The sequence below is a fragment of the Pithys albifrons genome, chromosome Z (genome assembly GCF_047495875.1).
Source record: "Pithys albifrons albifrons isolate INPA30051 chromosome Z, PitAlb_v1, whole genome shotgun sequence".
In the NCBI taxonomy this organism is placed as follows: Eukaryota; Metazoa; Chordata; class Aves; order Passeriformes; family Thamnophilidae; genus Pithys; species Pithys albifrons.
Window position 1 is genome coordinate 77,123,327 of NC_092497.1, and position 26,589 is coordinate 77,149,915.

At 38.3% G+C, this 26,589-nt stretch overlaps 1 protein-coding gene across 4 annotated transcripts; it reads right to left on the reverse strand.

Moving 5' to 3' along the window:
- Positions 1–300: 300 nt before the first annotated feature.
- SECISBP2 (SECIS binding protein 2) lies at positions 301–26,589 on the reverse strand. 4 transcript variants are annotated; one of them, XM_071580722.1, is made up of 18 exons: positions 26,491–26,589; positions 25,285–25,430; positions 23,367–23,550; positions 21,250–21,376; positions 20,675–20,829; positions 19,464–19,551; positions 16,971–17,104; positions 16,277–16,435; positions 13,414–13,515; positions 11,987–12,106; positions 10,718–10,850; positions 8,096–8,265; positions 7,114–7,252; positions 5,494–5,623; positions 3,582–3,802; positions 2,733–2,887; positions 2,091–2,292; positions 301–1,413 (listed from the first exon to the last, which is right to left on the reverse strand). In XM_071580722.1, exons 1-18 carry the CDS (start codon positions 26,530–26,532, stop codon positions 1,313–1,315), a joined length of 2,508 nt encoding a protein of 835 aa, XP_071436823.1. In that variant the 5' UTR covers positions 26,533–26,589; the 3' UTR covers positions 301–1,312. The 4 variants fall into 4 exon arrangements, with proteins under 4 accessions (XP_071436823.1, XP_071436821.1, XP_071436822.1 ...); XM_071580720.1 differs by having other exon boundaries at positions 16,971–17,119; XM_071580721.1 differs by having other exon boundaries at positions 16,277–16,432; positions 16,971–17,119; positions 21,250–21,379.

Consider the following 26,589-nt stretch of genomic DNA (forward strand, 5'->3'; position numbering starts at 1 on the left):
ATTCTACAAAATTGTTTGCATTACAGAAGTATTTAAAGTTTTTTTATCACTTTTATCATCGCAAGGCAGCTACTCTCCAAAGTATTGCACTACAAAATTTCAGTGTGGTGAAGCACTTACAGACACACATCAGAGATGCTGGCAGCAGCACATGGCATCTGTACCACCTCTGGACAGAAGTTACACAGGCAACTCTCCAACTACTTTCTCTAGGCTTGTCCTCTTACATTTGCAACTTGTAGACAACAGTATTCATATAGGCCATTCCCACTAAATTGCTCCACCACTACTATAAGCACATGGTGTTTTCAAAATTTTATTTCCTGTAGGGTACAAACTTTATTTTTTGTAAGATATAAATCTTCCCCATTTAGATACAAACGGAGATTGCTCAAAAACTCTTAAGATATATGTATATACCATCACAACCCCAAACTGAAGGAATGAGGAGTCTCAGCAAAGAGAAGTTACAGACAGAACAGTACACGCGCATTTGCTGTCCTTCAAAATGCTCTAACAATGCAGGATCTATGACAAAATAGTCTCAGTAGCAACAGAAGTATCAAATTTATAAAATGTCTAAACAGAGCATATTCATTTCAGGAATTTCAGACCTTTGTAGTTGGTGCTCTTTCCCTTACACCAGATGTGTGATCCCAAAGCAGGAAGATACAACACAGAAGAGCTAACTGGGAATTTGTCATCATGCCTGCCCTTAATTGATTTCAATCAAGCTGCCTGCCCCAAATTAATTTCTTGTTGACTTGAAGAAGGTAATATTGATGCCAGCCTACCAATCTGAGCAGGCTTATTTAGAAGAAAATCTAAGAACAAACCCTCAATCAAACAACAGCTGTTTTTTAAACAGGAGTTAAAAATTAAGGACAACTCCCCTCAAGCCCCAACCTTCTGGCTCACGGAATCGATTTCCAAACAAAGTGATTTCTCCTATCAGGTTCTTTCAGTAACATTGTATCACCAAAAAAAAAACCAACCCAGAAAAAGGAAAAGAAAAGTAATCAATGCTAGTCCATAGAACCACTGAAGTATGTATGCCAAGCCAGTTAAAATGGTTTGGCACTACGACAATTTGCTGTTGCATCTGCTGTAGTAATAAGCAAAACACACAGAACGTAAAAGCCATAAAAATATTAACCAGTTCCTCACGTGCTCCAGTGTATATTTTGCTTAGTGGGATTTGTTACTTGGCTAACTTCAGATAATTCTTAAAATTGTATTACTTTGCTACCTTCTTCCTAGGGTTCCAACAGGAAAAAAAAGCCAAATAGAATTATATCTGGATTTACTGATGCTATTCCAAATTCACTATTGGCATGTCAGCAGTCGCACTCTTTTCCAATTCCAGTGCATATGGGTTATATTCTTCTTCAAGTTTTCTCTTCCAGACTTTAACTAGGGAATATTGGAAAATAAACAAAAAACAACCAACATGTTACTATATAATGTTTGATGAAAAACTTAAAATGAAAAGTCAGTATTGATTCTCTACTTCCTCTTAAAAATAAGTGCCGAGGTAAACTGACTTACAGGCACGTTGGCATTTACACCATACAACATCAGATGATGCATGAAAGAATAGTTCAGGAGTGATGGGATCCACAGGGGGCCTTGTGTCCAACCCTATACTGAAGCAAGGCTAACTTTGAAGGTGGATCCAACTGTGGAAAAGTGTTTCTAGAATTGAGTGCTTGTGGACAGAAAGATGCATCTCAAACAGGCTTCAATACAAAACTTAAATCTACCATTGTTAGAGAGTGTGCACTTCCAGAAGAAATCTTAAGAGGATTTTTTAACAAATAGAAATATAGTAAACAGCTCTATTAAACCTCCTTGAACAAAGTACTGAGTACTGCCTGCCATCAGTGGATTTCAGAGAGCACTTTTCTCTTAAAACTTTCTCAGCAAGAGCTTACCTCAGATTTATAAAACCATGGGGAAAGTAACAGAAAAGAATTGCCTCCCTCCTTAATAATAACTAGTATCAGGTGTCACTTGTTTCTGTGAAAATTGTAGAATTGAAGAGCACTATGAATGAAAATGGAACAAAAAACAAGTCAATAAATACTCACTATAATTTGGTACATCCTCATCAGAGTCCTTGGAAGATGTTTTACCAGTTTCTGATAAGCCACTTTTTTCAGATTCAGGGGTTAAGGTGCTGGATTGGGTTTCTTGTAGTCCTCCTTTAGCTTCTTCTTCTAAAGCTGATATCATATCTTTGTAGGCCTTCCTGGCCTCTGTTGTCAGCTGTACCATTCTATGAAAATGATCCTATAGCAATATAAAATATTAGTAGAGTTTAAATCACACAGTAAGTTTTAGCATCTCCTTGAAAATCTGTCATCAGTATTTCTTATTCAGAACATAGATGTTCATACATAAAAGTTAAGCAGCTAGGTATGTATGAAGACATGAAAAGCATACCATTTATAAAAACACCAGTTCTACTGGCAGGGCAGGGAGGGGGGTTGGGAATCAAGAGAGACAGAGATGAAGATGTCAGAAACAGATGGGAAAACTATTTATTTAAACAGTGCTGACCAGCTGGACTTCTAAAATCAGTTTTTCATATAAGCTATGTATATCACCTGTGATGAAGAATATTAAGTGTGCAAAACAAACAAAACCTTAAAAATCAAAGTATTTTTATCTCCTCTTCCAGGTAATAAATAAAACTAAACTACAACAATAGCAGACATATTTCAGCTTACCTGAGCCCCGTCATAGCTGAAAATCCCCACCACACTCACAGGCACTGCTTTGTTCACACAGCGGCCCAGGGCCTTGCGATTAAGGGCAAAAACAAATGGTATGTTCTGCTCACAGGCACAGTCGATGATGTTATGAAGAGTCTCATCCAACCCACCTGGAGCAGACATTACAGTCAAGCTGATTGGAACTAAAGAACCATACTGTTAAATCATGGCAAAAAATATCCCAAGGTGATGGGTGCATTCTGAAATTACACTTTATGAGAAAGAATACACAGATCTCAATAGTAGCTTTGGATTTCCATTTTTAGAGGAGAACTTCACATTTTTTTCTTAATTCTTAGCGCTAGCCTTAGAGTGCTACTGTTCCATATTTTGTTAAATATGTAGTACAGTCTAACCTAGTATCAAAAAAAGACTCAGCTGCAGTTATTTAAGTGACAATAGTTACAACAATTAATGTCAATCACTACAACAACTTTTATGCAAACCGTCACTGACAGTTTATAGTCACTTTGTGGTCTACAAGAAACTGATACAGTGGGACGCCGTATGGTGGCAAAGATGGCATCAGCAACCTTTAGATCTTCTCAGCCAATGCCAGTGCCATCTTTTGTGCAGCAACACTACACATCAGGAACTAAGGAGAGCCAGAAACTTCTCCCATCCCAGATAGTCTTGACTCAGCTGCACAGCAGTAAACAAGTGGAGCCAGGAAGACCACTTTACATGGCTGGATTTCAAAGGCTACTCAAGTTCCTCCAATAATAATACTCTACCAGTATGAAGAGGCTGCTCTTTTACATTTCTTTTATTAAAGAGATATATATTTCTTAAGAACTTACTCACCCTTTGACTGAATCTTTTCACAGTTAGGAGAGATGATGACACACTTCAGCTTTTTCAGCTTGAGATGTTTCAGAACTTCTCTAAGACCCATAACAAGCCTGCGTTTTATCTTGGCCTTTACTGGGTCTTTCTGATACAAGCGATCTTGGAAACGAACCAGTTCTTTTAAGAGATCTGTCACACAACTGTCAACTTCTTTACTAAGTACCTGGCTGCAGTAACTGTAAGAAAGGATCAATCAAACGTTAATCCCCTAAAATCACAAATATGTACCATATAAACATGCAGTATGTTAAATATGTAAATATAAATTGCAACTTCTAAGTTTTTGTATTTTTTTCCTATTTTCACTCCAAACACACTTATTATATACAAGTAAACAAAAATCTACTTAACATTTTTTTCAGTGTCTGAGAACTTAAGAGGAAGTTTTGCTACTTGTGTAATCTGGCACCCCTATCAAACTATACTAAAAATACATACACACATGTACCATAAACCTATATATGTGTTTTTATACCCATAGATACATATGTGTATATCTTTTTCTCTTGAAGCACTTTTCTGAGGGTACTTCTTTTGACATATAAAATCAAAATACAGCAACCAAACTATAAAATTTTAACTTATTTCTATAAATTCAAGGCTATGTGTAATGACAATGGAAAAATGGATCAAATTCCTCCTCCCTACATTCATGTCTGTCATCCTATTTCATTTATCAGATTAGAGCTTTGTGTTGCTCATAAAAAAAGCATAAAAACTGATATGCTCCATCCACCCGTATTCTCTGGGAAAGATCAGAGTTAAAAGTTATCTTCTCCCCACCCCATGCTTTACACAAATAATTTTTCAGTATCAAAGAGAAAAACTAAAGATAGTTAACAGAAAGACAGCAAGTGGCAAATTCACATAAGATTATGAGAAGAGATCAAAACACCTATCCTGGATCTTAGAGATAAAAAAAATTCTGAATTAAAATTTAAGTTACAAGAGTTTTTATTTACTATTTCCCATTGATTTCACTAAGTCTTGAATAGAGAACTACTGAAACCAATAAAAATCTAATGCAAAGACAGAAAATTATCTGAGCTTTGCTGAATGCTCTACATCCTACGATAGTTAAGACTGAGTTGCCCTGTACATATTCAATCCAAACAGTGCCCTCAGTGAAACACTGTTGCATAGACACAAATTAAGTAATTGTTTTTTGCCATTACAACTTAAATTAGACCTAACACAGAAAGAATAGCTGTATCACTATTAACCACTACTACATGAGCTGCAAAAAAGACAGTGGTGCCTTTAAGGGAGGAGAACTCAGTAACTGTTTTAAGCTGTTGTGATTGTATCTCTGATCTCTTCACATATGACTGTTTCTTCTTTTAAAAAGAAACATGTATACATATTGTATCACACAAAACTAAAAGTGTTTATACATAACAACTTATAAATAATTCCTTTTATTTTTCTGCCCAGACACAACATGAAGATGTCATCTGGTTAGTCATATTCTTTACACTTTTGCCATTTCATCTGGCAATAGAAATCAAAAATAACCACTAAAAAGAATATTTAAGAAATAAACTAGAGCACCTTACTTAAGCTGTTATTCCATTATTTAACATAAAATATTTACACTTGAACAGCAGCTTCTTTTCCTCACTTAGCCTCTAATGAATTTCTGCTATTTTTGTTCCTTCAAGGAACATGCATTTTCAAGTGAGGATTACAACATATTTCTCTGCATATAATTCCTTTGTGTGTCACAGCTTAGAGAAAAACTCAAAATAATTTAGAGCCCTCAGTATAAACCTCAGTGTTTCAGAGAACACAATCGAATTACCTTGTTTCAGAAGTGCTGTATCAGTGGTACTGTGCAAAATTAGATATCAATACAATCAATACCTACTCTCTAAAATTCCTACTGTGGATTTTTGGAAGACTGGTGGTCAGCTGCTTTGAAGTCACAGAACCTTCTTTAGATTCCTTGATCCCCGTGTTCTCCAGAAACCCTTCAGGAGCTTGCATTACAGGAACAGCTACCATATGAAGGAAGATATTTCAATGAAAAGACAGAGCAAAAAGACTTGTGAAGAGAATAATTTGTCAATTATATATAGAAGAGTCACTATTTCAGCATTACAAGTCTGTGAGAGTACAGAAGCAGGACAAACATTTTTTTCCTTTCAAACCTCATGAATTGCCAGAGGCATGCAGGAACTCTCATTACAATATATCATAAATCCAACTGGTGTAGAAGCATGGAACAGTAGTAAGAATCCCTGTTACTCAACTACATCATCTATTAGCTTTGACCCACTTTAAAGTGAAGATAAGTCTGAGCTGAATCTTAGAAAATTCTGAGGTTCCAGTTTTTATTTGATAGTATTTGGTATATATTTTCAGAAGTACTAAATCATAGAATCATAGAATCATAGAATCGATTGGGTTGGAAAAGACCTTCAAGATCATCGAGTCCAACCCTTGGTCCAACTCTAGTCAATTTACCAGATCATGGCACTCAGTGCCACGCCCAATCTGTGTTTAAAAATCTCTAGGGATGCTGAATCCACCACCTCTCCGGGCACCCCATTCCAATGCCTGATTACTCTCTCTGTAAAGAATTTTTTTCTGATATCCAACTTAAAATTCCCCTGGCAGAGCTTAAGCCCGTGCCCCCTTGTCCTATTGCTGAGTGCCTGGGAGAAGAGACCAGCCCCCACCTGGCTAGAACTTCCCTTCAGGTAGTTCTAGACAGTAATGAGGTCACCTCTGAGCCTCCTCTTCTCCAGGCTAAACAACTCCAGCTCCCTCAGCCTCTCCCCACAGGGCTTGTGCTCCAGTCCCTTCACCAGCCTTGTTGCTCTTCTCTGGACCCACTCCAGCCCCTCAATATCCTTTCTGAACTGAGGGGCCCAGAACTGAACACAGTACTCAAGGTGTGGTCTCACCAACACAGAGTACAGGGGAAGGATCACTTCCCTGGTCCTGCTGGCCGCGCTATTTTTGATACAGGACAGGATCCCCTTGGCCTTCTTGGCCACCTGGGCACACTGTTGACTCATGTTGAACTTCCTGTCAATTAGTACCCCAAGGTCCCTTTCTGCCTGGCTGCTCTCCAGCCACTCTGTGCCCAGCCTGTAGCGCTGCAGGGGGTTGTTGTGGCCAAAGTGCAGGACCCTGCACTTGGCCTTATTGAACTTCATCCCATTGGAATCAGCCCATCTCTCAAGTCTATCCAGATCCCTCTGCAGAGCCCTCCTGCCTTCCAGCAGGTCGACACTCCCTCCCAACTTGGTGTCATCAGCAAATTTGCTGATGATGGACTCAATCCCCTCATCTAAATCATCAATAAAGATGTTAAACAGGACTGGACCCAACACAGACCCCTGGGGAACACCACTGGTGACCGGCCGCCAGCTGGATGCAGCTCCATTCACCAACACTCTCTGGGCCCGACCCTCCAGCCACTCTGCTCACTCTCAAATTTTCAGCTACATACTGTATTACAGCTTCTCTTGAAAGATACCTGCTTGACTATGCTGTAGAAGTGTTTCATTCTCAGTAACATTTTCTGCAGACTGACAAACATTTTCTTCATCTTTTGGTGCTGCTTTCTGTTCTAACAGGTGTTGTTGCTTTCTTTGCTCTCTTTCTTTCAGAATAATCTGGAAATAAATATCAAAATTAAATCAATTTAATGATACACAGATAGCAAAGTATCACCACATATTTACGTACAGATTACTCATAAAGAGGTGTAGCACTAGAATTCAAGGTTTACAAACTTTTTTTTTCTGTATTTGCACAGAAAAAGAGGGAAAGATACTTCCTAAATTCACACAGAAAAGGACTTTTACCATAATTACCAGTGTATGGATAGAGGAAAATATTTACCAGCGATGAACTAAAAGAGCAGAATTAAAGGACTTTTACCTTAATTACCAGTATATGGGTGGAGATAATATTTACTAGGGATGAACTACAGGGGCAGAATTAAAGTTTGAAAAATTCTCTGTATAGAAGATGTGACAGGAAGCAACATGAATGGGCAAAGAGGGAAGATACAAGAGAAATCACCAAATGAACCTAACACTAGTTGCTACAGAGTCAGCTGAAGTTCTGGCTTGGACGAGCACAGAAACACTAAATGCTACTTCTGTTTGATCCATTCTCCCCAGCCTGCAAATAAGCATATCTTTGCCAAACCAAGTTAGTATTTCTTTGCATGTCTCCCTGTATCAATGATGTGTGCACACTTTTGTAGTGGCACTTCTTCAACTCTCAATTGATTTAAGTGAGAAAGTGTATTTTTGGAGAGTTTGTATTTGCCACTTAGCAAGACTACCCTCTTCTGCCCCAGCCCCACCCCTTCTGGAAATGCAGCAAAGCTAAAACTGGTGAGCACTGAGATGCAGATCTCCACACAACAGAGGTGAACAGACTTTCAGAGTAACACTGAACTGACATTACCCTACATTTTTACTATTTCAGGTAAAAAATATGCACACCTTTTTAAGAGGTGTTGGTCTCTTCGCTTTAGGTACTTCTCTCTGTTTCCCTTTCTTTACCAAGGGAGCACTGGAATCCAAAGGGTTATGAGGCATCTTTCCTTGGTTTAACCGGTGACTTCTTGTGGCCGTAGCAGGTTCTTTTGAAAGCAATGGTATGGCACCACCAACTGAGATTTAAAAAAAAGTCAGGACTGTTACAGACATATTAAATTTACGTTGTGTTGCTCTTAAGAATATTTACAGGCAATCCAGTCTCATGAAACCATGTTATTTAGAAAAAATACTCCTCTCAAAACACTGACATATCTTTTACTTTTATTATATCCCTAGAATCAAAAGCTCCATTCCTGAACCCTCAAAACCAGAATTTCACAAAACACTTGCAGTCCAAGCTACCTTCAATACCATGCCATACTGGTTTGCTAAGCCGTCAGGAATCTCTGTGTTTCATAGTAATGGCATTTCCTCCTCCATAGATTCTGTACTGTGTTAAGACGAATACTGGGCAGCAGTATCACATTTTTGATTTACTTGCTGTAAATAATCTTGAGTACTTACACATACCATTTGTTACACCTTAAGGAAGCTGAAGTTCATTTGCAGATGGCTAATGAGTAATGCAAAGCTACAGCTAAGTCTCTCTTTCTTAACCTGCACAGCTCTCAGAAGATGTCTACTTCACTTATATTTTTTAGCCAGTTTAGAGCACAGAAGCTTTAAATGCCTCCACAAATGACTAAACCTGGATTTTCCAAACCATGACCTCATACCCTAAAAACACTACTCTCCCTCCCTGTCAGTAGGAATTGCTGTATCTTGTAAGAGCACTTTGTCAAACTTACCTGCAATATCAACCAGTTTACATTAGCAAGTCAATTCAGAGGATGAAGTATCAAGCCTGATACCTGTGTGACTCAAGCAGCCTCTCTGCTCTAAAATAAACACCCAAATATTCTGGCAGCTTATCTTAATCCATATGCACTTGCTATTTCCACAGAGTTTATACGCTGATCCTCCAACACCACAGGCAGTACTATCATAAACAATTTACTTTATAACACTGGTACATCACAACTTTTCTTTTTTGGCTCTGTGCATCACAGGCAAATTGGAAGCACTGCCAGGAATGCTGTGCAGCACACGTGACTGCAAAAATTGAAGCTGGATTTGAGAAAATACACACACATACATCCTGCAGACACATGGTATTTCCTTCACTGCATACATCACAATTTCAAGTTCTCATGTTCTGAACTTGATGGCTTTAACAGATATTATTTATCACATGAAATACTAAGTGAAAATACTAAAAAAAAATCTGTCTGTGGTCACACTCCTTGCTCTTCTTGTTCACTGCCCTCTGTTGAGTAGAGAGGTCAGCACAATGCCACTCCACAAACTAAAGTTTTATTTGGGTATATGCCAAGTTAATTGGTGTACTGAATGTCTAAAAAAGTATAAAGCTAAGGTAACATCTGTCTTATACTTCCAGGATACAAACATGACACATCAATTTCTCTTCTACAGGAGATTCAGACACAGGAAATTTAATACAAGAAAACAGGTATTTTGACCCATACCTTTATGGTCCACCATCTATCTACTCATCAGTCCATGCACTGTATAATTTTATACAAACAAAACTGGCAATTAGCACCTCTGCAGCACAGAATCTGGCTTACTCAAATGAAGGGAAGAAAAAGAGATCAATTGCAAAAAATAAAAGTATTTGAAAAAGCATCTTACAAGTTCTCTTGGTAAAGGAAAATCTCATGAATGCTTGGTATTTTGAGCTTCTTATTCAAAAGCTCCCATCAAGTATTGTGAAATGAAGTCTTTTGGGATTAGATCTCTTTCTGAAACAATTTCTAGAAAAATACTTTGTGAAATTAGGAGAGAAATTTAATTATCATGAAATTCTAGCAAATACCATGGTTTCTTTTGTGAAATATACTATACCAGCATAGCCAAGACTAAAATTTTGACCTATAATGAAAAAGACATTGAGCTATTTGTTTCTGCTTCCTGGTTATGCACCCAGATGGACTGGAAGATTCTCCCCATTACCAAAACCTAGCATTTTGTTAACATCAATTATTTCACAGTTATCAGGTATGTCAGAACTCATCCTCTGGCTTAGGCTCACTGATTCCAATATAACCCCTGTGTGTTTGCAGAGGAGCTTTTTCACTCAAGTAAAAGCTCTAGGATTTCTAGCATCAGAGATTAAGAAACTTTTTTGTTACTCTGTAGCTCCTTCCTGCAGGGCCAGATCAGATCAGGACCACACATATTTAAAGGCAGAGGAAAAACCTCCATAAACATTGGTACTTCTGTCAAAACAACATTTCAATCATGTCTTGTATTTATACTAGGTATTCTTTTACAAATCACTGTAAAAATCTCTTTTTCTTTCCACAAGTCTTCCTCCCAACAATTCACCTTGACATGCTTTTTTATTTTTTTAAAGAACTTTCATTTTCTCTTGTATCTGGTGAACTGTGCTCCTGCATGGATATTGAGAGATTATTATAGATCAGAAATCAGACTACATTTAATGTTTGAATACTTAAAAAACAACTGAAGTTGAAAGAAAAGAGATTGTAAAGTAACCGATACCTGAAAACACCACAGGTTTAGAAGACTGTTTTGGCTTCTCTGTTTGCTGCTTCTGCTCCAAGACTGCCAGCATGCCACCCAAATCCAATTGCACAGGAAGTTGACTCTTCTTACCACTGTTTCTGGATGTTTCCTGGACAAGTTCAGTATCAATTAATAATGCTCTCTGATTCAGAATGCCAATGACTGTTATTTTGCATGGTGTGTATACACTCTAATATATTTATCCACAATATTTTTGATTGTTAACTTGATTCAATGATCTTTAAATATAGATCAACTTCAATGTCAAAAATATAAAAAAATCAGAAACAGTTCAAGTAACTTCTGAAAACCACTGCAACAAATATCAAGTCTTCAATAAAAGAAGTGTTTTATGTCAGGCTTCCACTTTGGTCAGATTGCCATCTATCTTTGAAAGAGATAAAGGGCTTATCAGAATTTAGAGTTTTGTTAAAAGTACTGAAAAACTAGTTTGTGAATCTTCCAGGGTATGTGATTGCAATGTACATAAATCATTACCTCCAATGTCTTACTGAAAAGAAAGATTGTTATCTTTGCATCACCTTCTAATAAGCACTAATCTTCTCTTCTTTGAAGAGAAGACAAAAGACATGTTGCATATTTGATGATTCAGAATATAAGAAGGTTACAAATAGTCTAGCAAAGACTATGAAAAAGCCAACTACCACAGTAAAATATGCTAAGTAACTATCAGATTTTGCATTTTTAGAAGTCCTATGCTGGAGGATCAATTCATTCATACCCATGTTAAAACAAGGGTACAGAATGTGACCTCAGTCTTAATCTGGGATCTCACCTTCCATCAGAGCTGTGACAGAACCTACTCACCAATATGGAACTACTTACTGGACTGTTGCTCCCTATTTCTCCTCCTTGCCCCAAGATAAGGTGATCTCCTTGCCTCCTTGTCTTAATCTGTCAGAAACATTTTTAAAAGGCTACCAGCTCCTTAAGACAATCAGATTGGACTGAATTTATGCCACGATCAAGTAAGTCAGTTGAAAGAAAAATTCCTAATATCTGAAACTCACAGACATTAATGAAAAGTTTGCATTTTTCCCCTAAACATTTTATTACAAACTGGAGGCTAGCACTTACTAGCACTACATGCTTCTAATGCAGAAGTCCTCACTTACTCAAAGTATGAATACAAGTCTGAATACCTGGACTTAGTCTTACATTTAAGTAGGTTAATTTTCTTTGTCATTGAGTTGTAATCTTCTTTTCAAACATGAATTTACTTACCTGCATTTTCTTTCTTTCTAATACAGAGGATGAAGCTTGCTTCCCTGACAGTCCATCTACCTTGGGAATTCCATCCAGTGAGGGAGACTGACTATCACAAGGCTCTTCAGGGAGATAGATCTTTGAAATTCAGAGACAAAAGGTGACAGAGAGGAAGAGAAAATATTTAAAAACACGTTTAATGACACATAGAAAAGGGTGAAGATATTGAATTTAAATGAAACACAGAGGGTGGGACTGAGCACACTCTCAGCAAGTCTGTGAAGGACACCAAGCTGAGTAGCAAATTTCAGGGAAGAGATGACATCCACAATGACCTTGATAGGCTTGACCTGTGTGCCTTTGTGAACCTCATGAAGTTCAATGAAACCAACTGCAAGGTGCTGCACCTGAGTCAGGGCAATCCCCAGTATCAAAACAGGCTGGGGGATAAATATGTCGAGAGCAGCCCAGCTAAGGACTTAGAGGTGCTGGTGGATGAGAGGCTGGACATGGACCAGCAATGTGCACTTGCAGTCCAGAAAGCAAATCCCATTCTGGTTTGTGCAAAAAGAAGCATGACCCAGAGACTGATACAGGTGAGTCTCTCCCTCTAGTCTGCACTAATGTGTCCCTACCTGGACTAGTGTGTCCAGTTCTGGGGTCCCCAGCACAAGAAAGACATGGACTTGCTAAAGAAGGTCTAGAGGACAGCCACAAAAACAATCAGAAGGCTGAACACCTCTCCTCTGATAAAAGGCAGAGAGAGTCTGAGTTGCTCAGTCCGAAAAGAGAAGACCTTATGTGGCTTTCCAGAAGTGCAATCATTTATCAGCTGCCACACTACTTAATCACACGTAATTTCCTCCTCCACACTCAGATGAGGAAGACAACACTAGGATGGCACCTTTTTCTTCAAGTATTTGTTACAGGAGAATGAATGGTCTAATGGTCACACCTCTACAGCTTATGTAAGCTTTGAGCAGTTACAGCATCCCACTTGTATTTACAAAGTTAAGGGGGTTGCTCTGATCTGAAGTGTATGTCTGTATAGCACTTTCTTTACAACCATGAGCTATTACTGTGCCTTCTGCTACTCACTCATCCCTGTCAATGCAATTTACTGCCTCAAACAAAGCAAACAATGTGCTTTGGGGTTTTTAAAGCCACTAATAGTCATAGGGAAACAAAGTCACTGACAAACATTCTGAGCAGCAAAACTAATTTCAAAGAAACCAAAACCTGGAATTTCACCTTTATTATTTATTTGCTTTGCAAGAAGAGTGATATTACCAACTCTTGTGGTTTATGTTTAGGATTCATTCCCATATTGATTGAATTTCCAAAATAATTCTTGAGATTTATTTCACTCATGTAAAAAAACCCAAAACAACCAAGTCAGATTAATATTTGACATTCAACTCACATAATGATGCAAGATTACTTACTTCAGACTGCTTTTTGACTGCAGGAGTAAAGGATGACTTCTGAGATCCTAGCCTGTTCCTCCCAGCAGAAGCAGCTGCCAGATCAGGAAACTCCTCAACATCCTAAACAAATAAATCAAAGGATGATCTTAAGAATAATCAAGTCCATATTTTCAAAACTGATTATTCTACATTCAAATATTTTCCTTTTTCTCAAGGCTTATCAAACCTTCATCATAATTTGTCTCACTGCACAAAAATTCAGAAGTCACCAGTAGTGTCAGCACCTACGATGAGCATCACAATGGTTGTCTTCTATGCAGCAGCTAATTCAGGGCTAAAAAAGCTTGTGTAAGAGAAATGCTTCCAACAGCAGCTTGTTATTGCTGTCAGTGGATACAAAAAATTACAGGCAACTGGTGTCTCCTAAACGAGTGTACTCCAAATTGTTTAACAGCCTTGCAAACAACTTCGCTCTTCTTCCAGTATAGTCTCCGCTGTGCAATTCTGCCTTAAACATGTGGCTGATGAAGAACAAAACAGGCAGTATGTAACAGACTACTAGAGCATGGAAATAAACATATAAATCACTCAAACGGTTATAGTGGCTTACACACAAGAGTAAGTTTTATTAGCACAATAATAACAGAGCAGAATATAAGGCAGAATCTGGATTGACCAAGTGCAGACAGGCTGGACCTTCCTCTACACTGGTCACCTTATATCCACTATCTCATAATGATCCTGATCCACCCAGGTTGGTTTTCATTCAATTGTTTCTTCTTCCACTTTCTGAGAGGCTTTTTTAGCTGTGATACAGCTAATACTACTGACCACACCCACACCTTTTCTGCAGCCCTAAAGGCTTCATTTAAATGCACAGCTAGGAAGCTTGAGCAAAAGACTGACACACCTCAACTGATGAAATAGTTTTAAAGAAGCTTGAAAGTACACCAAAAGAAAGAGAAAAATACTTCACAAACACACTCTTCCGGCTTATGGACATCTTCAACCAGACAGTACCTTCACATTACAACCTTCACAAATAGCCCTCACTAAAATAGATTTTTATTTCAGTCTGTCCAATTGCTTCTTAAATGAAAATAAAGTTCTGGCATTTGCAACACTCTGTAGCAAAAAGAATGATTAAAATCTAGTACTTGGTGAGACATTACACCTCCCTATATTTGCTCTTAACTCATCACCTGTAAGAACCAGACGACATCAAACAACATTAGGAGAAAGGCCAAATAATTTCCTGTCAGATTCCTAGCCATCTATTTTACATACTGAAAAGTCATAGTTTATTCAGTCTTGCCTCCACAGAAATTGCTTCATACCTTTGATTCTTTTTGGAGCCCTTTGCCTATCTTTGTTCATTCAAATATATCTATTTTTTGAAGGAGTAAAGGGAACATAAGAAAACAAAACCCACACTAAATGTAGATCAGACATTCCCTGAAATTCTGTATTTCCATAATCCATTTTCCTTTTTATTTCCTAATAATTCCCAGCACTATTTGTGTGTTCAACCAGCACTACAAGCACTAACCTGACAATCAATAGAGCTTCAATATTTTACTCTTCAAGCAAAGTATCTAGCTCAGGGCCTATTACTGTCTATGGAAAAACAGGATTACCTTTCCCCAAATGTATCCATTTATGCTCATTAGCAGTGTCTATAAATGACTGACTTGTGTAAAACTACTAAGTAATCCAATATATTGCTCTATTGTGTTTTGCACATAGCAGAACCTTCTCAGACCTCCTAGGTGCCCAGAAGCATCACAAGTATCATCCTTTCATGTTCTATTTCAAGAGCATCATTCAAACATCTCAGCCATTTTTCAAACTGATGAGGACAAAGCACTTCCAGCAAACCAGAAGGGTCTGAAAATTTTCCCCCACTGCCATAACAGATGCTGCATACTCATCACAGATTTCAGTGCAATGTATGTGCCCTGTTCCATGATTCTATGCAATTTTTTTCCAATTTTGTCTTCAATAGCCCCACTACTCTCCTATGATTTTCCATGACTTCTGCCATTCACAGGGAAGGTATTCTGTGGCAGCATATAGTAAAAATGAGGATATTCTCATGGAGGAAAGAGCCTGCTGATCTTTGATTCTAACCATAATTCTCTAACAAAGATGTCTGTTAACAGTCATTTCTTGTGCCATTCCACAACAAGGAACCAACCAATGAACCTGTACAGACACAGTTCTGCTTCACATTCCATGTTAAAACACAGAGAACAGAAACCAGGCAGGAAAGGTTCCTTATGCTGTCATTTCATGCTGTACAATATGAGGCCTTCAATGAAGCACTGTTAAACCACAGACCATACAACAATTGTCTAATGTGGGACGGTCTAATGCCTTTGTGATACTGACACACAAAGGTATCAAAATACTAATATGCATATTACAGCTATATGAATTTGAAAAGAAACCAGAATTAGGAGCCAGAAATGTAAGCACTGTCAACTGCACTACACAGAAATTGCTTCCAGATGTCAGTGAGTTATAATTGTAATACTGGTAGCACATTTTTTAGAACTGTGGCACACTGTTGTACTCAGTATATTCCTCATCCCATGTGCAACAGTTGCTACTGAGTATTTTTAATTAAGGAAATTAGACTTCTGTTATGCCCCACTCCAAATTTGCACTCTGTTGAGCTCACTGAATATATGGTAATCCAAAAAGTACAACAATTTCCTACCAGTAACATCAGACAAACATTACAACTGAAATAAACCTGTACCAATATCCTCTACAAATGAGTTTTGAACTTAAATCTGGGCAAAGCTGTGTTAACATGTGGTCTTCTAATACACTCATAACAGGGAAAGGACCAGTAACAAAAACCTCTTCACTGTACCTCAATCTTCGGTGGTTCCTGTATTGTAGCAGGCTCATGCTGAGGTCTCTCTACATCAATAGGTGACTTTGGTTTTTTCTTCTTTTTCTTCTTTTTTTTCTTCTTTTCTGACCCTTCTTCAGCCTCAGTTTCACTAGCATCATTTTTTGTTTCTGACTGCTGAAAAAACAGTCATAAGGCAAAACCTTTAGAAATTAATTTCTTTTCAGTATGACCTACAAAATAAATGCAAGTGACTATACTTACACAACTAAGAGGTTCTTAATCAATCCAGGCTAGGATATTAAGCGGACAGGGAAAATTCAAGATCTCTTAGAAATTCAGAGCTACTGCAAGAAATCTTCATTTAAAGTACATTGCATTGTTATCAGAACACTGGGAGCACTGAGATTTCATTAGGAAATAATAAGCCAAATAAGGCAAGAGTTCCATGTTTCATCTCTCATTCCAAGGGTCAGGAATTTGAAAATAAATCTAGCCTCAAAGCTGAAAATTCTTGTTCAGTAGCACAGCGTTTTTGACATCTTGTGATTCTTTTCCACTGTGAGAAAAAAATCTAACACAAAGGGACTTTATATTATTTCTTAAAAACTAAATTAGAAGTGGACATTGTACAGAGCCTAGGAAAAAAATGCCAGTAAAGAGACATAGCACAGTTACAGAAATTAGTTGAGAGTAGAGAATTCTCAAGTACCTTTGGTTCACTATCCTGCTTCTCTTTGCCTCTGGAAAGACCTTCAGATGCTGGTGATGAAACCATTTTCTTTGAGGGCTGTGAAAGTACCACAGCCCAAGACACATATGGCTGAGCAGAGCCATCTGCAGGTGCTTCAGGAAATGCCATTGGGAAGAAAAGCGATACACAAGATGTCTCAAAAACATTCCCGAAATAATCAAAAGAAAAAGGATAAGTAATGAATTAATCAAGGCCTAGCAAATACAGCAGAGCCATATTCTTTCCAAGGAAAGACTGAAACAAAACACACATTCAATTTCTCCCAAAAGCTTTCTTGAATTGCAAATTACTACATATACTGTCCAACATGGTATACATAAACACAATTAAAGGATATTTGGAAATGTATCATACTAACTACATATAAGTAATTCCATGCTCATTTTCTAACTTAGTTTTCTTTAGAATAATGAACTTTTGCTATGTCTATATACAAAATTCCTATAATATTTCTCCCAATCAGCTTTCATGCAAAAGGTCACACAAGTACTATTTTCTAATGACTTCCCCATTTTTACAAACATAAGTATCAGCTGAAACACTTCCTGATGTGCCTCAGGGTACACAAATGTAATCCACTACCACTCAGAGGTATCAATGTTTCAGAAGAACTCAGACATGATTAATTTTCTAAATACTCCTAACAGACAGCAAATATACAACACAACGAATGAGAAAAACTTCCATTGAACAATTAATTGCATAATGAATTTAGATGGAAAGGTTTTGGTAGGAAGAGTAGGCTGCAGGGAGTTTCTATGAGAGGAACACTGCCAGCTACAGGCAGCTCCAGAATAGGCCCACCGCCAGCCCCAGCAGAGCCCCTCAGTGATGCTGGTGGTGCCTGTGTGATAGCATGTTTAAGAAGAGTGAAAAACACTGTGCAGGAGTTGGGAAGGGAAATGATAAGAAAAACTGTGAGGGCAGCAGCCCTGCAGACACCAAGGTCAGTGCAGAAGGAGGGGGAGGAGGTGCTCCAGTCACCAGAGCAGATTCCCCTGAAACCTCTGGTAAGGACCACAGTGAGGCAGCTGCGGAGAAAAAAGTGGCAGAGCGGGCCCTGCATCATCATGTCACTCGGGACAGGGAAGAGTTGTTAGGAAGAAGAGAGGATGTAGCTTCTCACCATCTGGCCCTATTTTTAATTAGTAATAAATTAATCTTCACCAAGTTTAATTATGCTTTGTTTGTGATGAGTGTCTGGCATGCAACTCCCATGCCCTTATCTTTGTCTTCTCTTCTCCTCCCATCCTGCCAAGGAGCAAGAATCAGAGAGCAGCTTGGGTGGGAGTCTAGCTGCCTACCAAGGTCAACCCATCAGAAACTGCTACTTTATTTTCAGGGATAAGAATTCAGAACAGTATATAAGAAAAAAAAACATTAACACACAACTTTAAAGTTTCTGAAGTAACTTTATCTTTATAGGACCCTTCAAGGCACGTCAGAAGATTAACTTGTCCTTTCTGAAAACTCACTGAAGGCAGTGAGAAGATAAGGACCAAACTGTCCAGACTGGTACCTATCTTTCTATGCACAGAAATCCACCCAGTGAGAGGCACTTAGACAATTCAAAACTTAATGCAGTTGATGCCGTAGAGCACTGATGAACTGAAGCTTCTTCACACAATTCCGATTCAAGTATTTAACTTAAATACTTCTTGGAAACTAGTCATGTGATAGGTTGTGGCAATTAAAAAAACAACAGCTCTCCATCCCCTCAGCCAGACAACATGTAAACAAGAAACCACCAAAGACCAAATCAACAAACAAACAAAGGAGGTGGGAGATGTTTCAGCATCATAGTTCTCTTTACAGAAATAACATGTGACACAGAATAAATTAAGTGCACACAAAACCCTAGTGTGCCAGCTATTTAAAACAAATCTGTGTATCAAGACTGATCAAATATCTGCTTCTCATTTATTCCTGGAAAAAAATCTGAAGATGACTCAACAGACTTCCAACAACCAATACACATTACTTTCCCCATCTTAAACAATGTAAGAGGCAACGACAGCAACATCTGTCCTTGAGCAATAGGATAAGGGGAAATAGTCTGAAGTTGCACCAGGGCAGTTTTATATTGGATATTAGGAAAACTTTCTTCACCAAAAGGGTTATAAAGCATTGGAAAAGTCACCATTCCTGGAGGTATTTAAAACATGACACTTATGGACATGGCAGTATTGGGGTTATGTCTCTTCCAACCTAAATGATTTGACAATTTTACAATCCCAGCTGATGAAATCTGTGAGCAACAATGAGCAGTAAGTGGTCATTTGAAAGAAACAGATACAGCTTTATTTATTTGGGGGTTATTTTGGTCATAATGAACTTGCTCTTTATTTTCACTTTGTACATTAACAGCTCCTCATAACACCTTAGTTTTTCAAACTAATGAGAAGCAAGCAGTTAAAAATACAGGCAAATAACTGTGTTTGGAGCACTTACCTCTCCCATCAAATGAAGAGGGAATTAAATCAGCTCCTGTTTCATCTAAAGTTTTTAATGAAGCTTTGCTTTCTTTAGAATTATCTTCCTGTAAAACAGATAGTCACATATCATTAAAGTAGGATTAAAACCACTTATCTAAACAGAGCTAAACACAAAATACCCACCATAAATTAAAAATCCTCAACCTATCCACAGACAAAGGTGTAGAAAATTTTGTAGCCTTTTTGTTGCTTTTCTTAGTGGAACCATCATTTCAACCCTACAGCATAACAAAATATAAGCAGATGTTTCTTCACTGGTGTACAAGAAAGATGATGCCTTTTTAAATTTACAAAAGCATCCAAACATGATCTAACAACAAATAATAAAACATTTTAATGTTTTTAGCATACTCGAAAACAAAGTCTATCATGAAACTCAAACAAGTAATGAAAAAGGAAACTCAAGTGGTATCAGAAAGGTCTTTTTTCCATTCAGGCACTGTTTTCTACTCAGAGGCACTGGAAATATTCTGTTTGGATCCTTCAAAATTATTGTTTACCACTGCTGAAAACTATGGTTCAATACATAAGACATACTGTTGAATACATCAGTATTCTATTTACTAACAAACAAGGAAGCATGGAAATCAAGCAGAACAAAGTTAAATGCTTACATCTCAGCAATGTTTTTCTCCTTCTGCAATTCAGTTTCTTATTTTTATCCTTTAGCACAAAGCAATTAAGTACAAAGACTTGTTTTCGTGTTAAATCTGTTAAAACTATTGGATAAGTGACAGCTTACCTATTATTTTCAGGTGAAGGAGAAAACAATAGGCTGCTAAGAACGTTCAGGAATGCAATTTAGAGGTCTAGACTATAGCAGTACCAATCTACATTCTAATGGTATCTGGCTTTCCTCTATCTACTGGCAGCAGAGACAAGGAAAGAACAGTAAGAAAGGCTAAGAGACAGCAAGCACTGACATCACCACCTATTTCCACATCCCCACCCAAACCTCTAACTCTGAAACTCCTTGCTTACAAGATACTTACCTAGGCCTTTTACCACCATACTGAATGCAAAATCTTTGCATGCAGAAATGCTTGCACAAGACAAGTTCTATTTTTACAAGTTCTGCAACATGAAAGCATTGGCTAACCTTTGTGTTCAGCAAAAGAGACACATGAGGTTGACTAAAGCATGAGTGTTACTTTCCACTGAACTTACTGATGCACTTTTGTGCTGTATGTTCAGTATCTCACTGCTTCCCAGACTCTGTGACTTGTGGAAATCCAGAATGCTATCTTCAAAGGTGGATACAGGAAGAGACTCTGGTTTTGGAGTTTGAGTTGACTTCTTGTTTGTAGTTTTATTAAACCTGTCTGAATAAAGCAAGTAAAGTCTAAGTAATTAAACATGCCTGTGATCATTTCCAAGTAAGTTTGATAGTACACTAGTTAACATAACTACAGTAATCGTCACAAAGACTATTGCTACATACAGCTCATATTAAATAAAAAACCCATAGCAATTATAACCAATGTGTACACACAATACTGACTCAATATGCAACTTTAAATTCAGATGCCTATTTTGAAAACTTTTTGAATCAGTTTATGTGAATTTGTTCCATCAGCAAAAGACGTTAAGTCGCCATTCCTTCTCAAAACAGTCACGCAGGGAAGAAACCTTTTCCCATAACTATTCTAGGTTTAGAAACATGGTCACAAATTGCAGGCTACAGCACAGATAAAAATTTTACATCTATCCCATGCACTTATAATAGAACAACATGTTTGTACCTGGCTTCATGGAATCTCTGCTGCATGCAGAAGTCTGCAAAAAAGTCCTGTTCATAATTCTGACAGAAGAGTCACCTCCATCATGTTTTTTCTTGTCCATTTTTTTCTCACTTTCTTTTGATCTCCTCTGCTGCAAGAATTTGTGACATATTCAGTTGATTTCACTTGAATTTTGAAAAGTTAGCAAGTTTGCCATGAGTTACAGTTAACCACCTCTGCATCTAAAGCTTGACCATCAAATTAATGCAACATAAATAGTTAGTATACCATACCATAACCACAAATAACCAATAAATATAGGAACAGACAGTTAGACATGTGTTGTTTAATTTCATCTACCTTGTTAATTGTGCCATTTTTGGCTCAAGCAAGATTGGTAACTTCATATGCTTCTACACTACTGCACTTTTAAGATCCCATTAATCAGAGCATAACCAGTCATTTAAAATTGTTTGGCATTATATCATCCAGTCTGATTTTCTAAAACTGAGTTTCTTTGAGAACAGAGCTAAAATATTAAAAGCATGTCAGTCTTTTGATATTTCATATTAGGGGCAAAACTTCATGAGACTCATGTCACAACATTCAAAAGGCTTGGAGCAGACAAGGATGTTACAAAAGACATACCTACATGACCCCCATAAAGGACACACACTCACCTACATACCTACACAGTCATGAGAGCCTTGTTATTCTTCCAAGAAACACAGTTTGGCAGAGCTGGGTGTAGCAATCAGTACAACAAGCAAGGAATACACACCAGGCTTGCATCTATGCCAACTATACTATACCAACCTGGGTAAGTGGCTTAACTTTCTGCTTATAGGATGCTGGACTAAATTCAAAATAGGTCTGACAGCAAAATTATTTTCTTGGATGGGAGGACAAGGCATTTATTGATCTCCAAAGTTATACTGTTAAAGTGCTAAGAGATGTGATCAAATGAACACAAAGCTGCAAAGATTAATAATTTCTCTCAAGTTCCCACAAACATAAATGACAGCGAACAATGACAGAAAGGCTGTCAAACAGCACACAGCTTAGCCCAAACCCCTACAAAAAATCACAGAATTCCTCCCAGAAGCTTAATTAAGTCTCTACATATTACATCACCTATGGTAATGCTAAGTTCATAGTCTCCCCAGACAGCTTCAGTGTTTAATTTTCCTCTCACCAAGAAAAGTAATAATTTTACGTGTCCAGACTTTGTATCTTATGTCTGGTAATGCATGCTTAGGATCTAATCTCGTAACTCCTCTACAAAGGCTTGACCACAGAAGTTACCAGGTCTCTGCCTGAGGAGTAAGGTCAATCAGAAGGCTGTGACTGGAGAACAGATTACATGAACCTGATGGGACTGACAATAGCCTTAAAAATCTAAAAGACACAATGCCAAACCACAGAAGGAAACGGGTTAATAATATATTAGCAGTTTTTTCCTGACTTTTATATTTAGTAGAGTCTGTCTACCGTTTGTTGGAAAATATCTTCCAATTCCAGGAAATTTATCCCCAAACAGGCACACACAAAAAATGACAGGAGATATTTACCAAAGATCTGTTTTACTTTTGACCAAAAGAGTACATTTCTAACATCAATCTTTCTTGCACTTCCACAGGAACACAAGTTCCTACTCTCCTCTGTATTGTCTCCTACCTGTTTTAAGTCCTGGAAATCCTTCAACAAGGCAGTCTTATCATTTAGCAGTCACACAGCTGATTAGACATACCAGGTCTCTCAACTCAGGTTCATGTCAGCTGCCACTGGACTCAAAGAAAGTCCTTCCCCTCTTCCCCAAGCCCAAATAGTGAACAAAGGAAAGCACAGCTCACAAATGAATAACGTTTCTTTCCTTTAGACACATTCTGAGAAAAAAAAATTGAATTCCCCTCATGTTCCAAAAATGCTGCCTGAAAAACTATTAATTTGAAGTACAAAATTCCACAAACTTTTGATAATGTGGAAGTGGGCACATTACACTAGCATCCTCTTCAAATGCCACTCATAATCACTACTGGAAGAGTCACGACTCATTTTAAATAGATGAACCAAACATTTATAAAGTTGAATTAAAACAAGAATTTAATACTAATTTTTAAAAGCATGTATTGGCTTACCTTTGAAAGACTCTTACTTTCTTGTCTGATTGAGTATGTTTGCTCAGAAGATTCACTGACTATTTCCGAAGAATTATAGGGCATGGAACTGTTAGGATGATACTGTGAGCCAGCTACTGGGTACACATTTGCAACAGCATCAGGTGAGTAAGAGCATTCACGGAAGGCAGGATCTCCCAGACCACTATGTGATGGACATTGAGAAAGAAATGAAAGTCATCTTGGTGCAAAGCTTCAGCATGTACTTGTTGCCTAGACAAAATGATCATTCCTTGGCTAAAGAATTTGTATAACAAGAAAACTCTATTTTAAAAGAAAACTATTCCATGCTATTTCAATTAAGCATTTACTGACTACTACATATGTCTTTTCTCATGCCTGTTCCAGGTTACCAAGATTCTTCGTATTTATTTTCAGTTGCCTTTTTCTTATGAAACAAACTGAAAGCACAGTGTAATGACATGACATGCATCTGATAATTGACAGCAAAAATACAAAAGTTAAATCCTGTCTTAAAATGCTACAATAAAGAAGTAGGAGAATAAAACATATATGAAATATGAGGTAGACTTGTAAGATAATAATTAACTGACCCCACTTAACCTTTACTATTTATGAAAACACATTGTGTGGGGCGTGTCTCTTTTCTTCAAATGTACGCTTAAAAGTTCCCTTACAATTTGTTTTCTACACTTTGTCCAGAAAACATATACTGAGTCCAGATTTGATACGGGAGAATGGAAATTTATCAGCCTAAGGAAGCTACATTTAGTTTTTAATGCTGTTCACTAAATAGTGGCCAATCCCGGAATTCTGGGTAGATAACAACAAATAGAGGAACCTTCCCACCAGAACAGGAGGCTTCAGATAACACAGTTCGTACTGCCTGTTGCCATGCCAATACACTGCAGTCAAAACGCTGCTAATAATCAGTTTACACAGAGAAGAAATGTAACAAAGGAACTAAAAAATACAACTATGTCTCAGTCTCAACAAGGCAAACATTATATTGCTGCTGCCTGTGATATTGTTTGTTTTGCTGTTTGTAATATGAACTGATTTAATGCTAATGCTGTGGTTTTTCTGTAATGTATATATCAGGCATACTCACCTCAATGTTAAATCTCTATTACAAATGAAAATAGGTTGAAAATACTGAGACTTCCAATAGGATAAAAGGGAGGCCTACAATGGTTGTGATCACTACGGCTCTAACTGCACTTCTAAGGACCCACCAATAACTTTGCAGTAATTATATAATTAATCCAATGCTAAGGGTCCTGAGAAGCAACAAGAGAACTATGTAACATCATCACATTCTTATAAGATGCAATTATTTCCTATCCTACTACACAGGCTTTTCTCTAGTCTGTTCTGGATTTAAATACACTTCTGTAAGTCTACCACAGAAGCCTTTCTCAGGCCCTAATTGGAAAAAAAACCCAAAATTGTTTAGAAACCTGTAGTATTCTTATTGGAACTGCCTTTCTAGGGATGGACAGGTTGTGGAGAAGAGATCCAGGGAAAGGCTTCATATATTAAATGTTTTACAGCACAAGAAATCTTGAAGAATCCTTCTCTTTCTTGTATACAACTGTATCTACCCCAGCCCAGTCATAACTCAACCATTCTTCCAAATGGATTCAGCTTCTTCCAAAGCACAGACAAAACAGATCAATCATTACAGACCACCAAATCTTTCTCAATGTTCTGTAAAAATACAGGCCCTTGGGAGCCAGAAACAAGGCACCGGATATATGCCCAAACAACAGATACAAAAACCTAAATCATGAAGAAAATGCAGAAGTGTTTCTACAGTTAGATTATTAATGTATCAAAGCCTTGACTTCAGGTGGGTACTTAATGTCCAAAAATCAGGTTAAAATCCCCCAAGAAATAATTCAAAAAATATACATACTTATCCAGAGGTGGTTCCTGAACAAATGGGTAGCATGTAGTTAAGTACCTAGGAAAGACACATGCTTCTGAGGGTTCTGACCATGCCACAGTTACCGCCGCATGTTTTGGAACAAATGGTTTGACCTCTGCTGACAACTTGATGCCCTGAGAAACAAAATGGGTTTTGGCTACATGCATTTGGAGATTAATATTATAAGTAAGAAATACTCAGTTTTGTGAGCTTAACTGTCATTGGAAAGTGTTAGTTTGCTCTCTCCTAATGAAACATGCAAAACAATAAACTCACCAAAAGGAAACGGAGGAAGAAAGTAAAAAACCCCAAGGAACTCTAAGAAAAATGTGACTGCTCTGAAAAGTTATTTATGAGGACACACAGACAAAGCTCAGTTATGTAAAGGTCAGAGGCTGACTTAAAACAAGATGCAGTAAATGCAAATACACAAATTCTTCATATTTGAACAGTACAAGCTCCAATTCATAAATATTCTAGCATTACTGTTAATCAAACTCTGTAAGTATGCAACAACAATGTCTTTGTGCATTTTTGTATTTCAAGGCAGTCTGCCTAAAATTAACCATTATACAGCGTTCTTGTTTCTGGCACAACACAAACTTATTAAGGCAAGTTTTCCACTCATTCTGAACTATCACCAACTTGAACTGGGTATGTGTATATGAAGGGCAATGAAGCGAGACTTGAAGTATTTACTGTCATGTCATCAAAAGACGCAGGAAGCATTTGTGGCTGCAGGCTGACCACCAAGATCCCTGAGCCTGACGAGCACGTCAGCGTGTGCAACGCCGCTGCCACTGGTTAGAACCCGGGCAACCATCTTTAGAGCGACTGCGATGTCTGCCTGTCCTTGCGGAACGCTCCAGTCTGAGTAAGAGCTTTCCGCACTTAAGCTCAGTGGAAGTTATACGTGGGGTTCCCCATCCCAAGCCGTGGGAAGCACCTCACTGCGCTCCCACCTGAGCGCCCCCTCCCCCCCAGCTTTGCCCTTGCAGAACGGACTCGTCTCCCTGTCTTGAACCAAAGGCTGTTCCAAGGGGCGCTGGGAGTCACCCTGCCCGGGGAGGCGCACGGGCAGCCGGCGCGCGCGGCCCGGGTTGGCGGGTAGACTCCGGGACAGACAGCGGCAGCTCGGTGCCGGGAGGAGCCGGGGAGGGAACAGGGGCCTGCGGGCGCTGCCGCCGCCCTTACCTGGCCGCCGCGGCCCGAGCGCGGCCGCCTCTCGGCCGACATGGCGCGGGGGGCCCGGCCCCGCTGCCGCCTCCCCGGGCCGGCGCAGGGCGCGCCACG

Excerpts from the sequence above, each read along its gene's own strand:
- SECISBP2 (XM_071580719.1), bottom strand. The coding sequence starts at position 26,532 with ATGTCGGCCGAGAGGCGGCCGCGCTCGGGCCGCGGCGGCCAG. Across the intron at positions 8,266-10,717 it reads TAAACCTGTGGTGTTTTCAG|TTGGTGGTGCCATACCATTG; the intron begins GTATCGGTTACT and ends TTTAAATCTCAG. Across the intron at positions 2,293-2,732 it reads TCAGCTATGACGGGGCTCAG|GATCATTTTCATAGAATGGT; the intron begins GTAAGCTGAAAT and ends ATATTGCTATAG.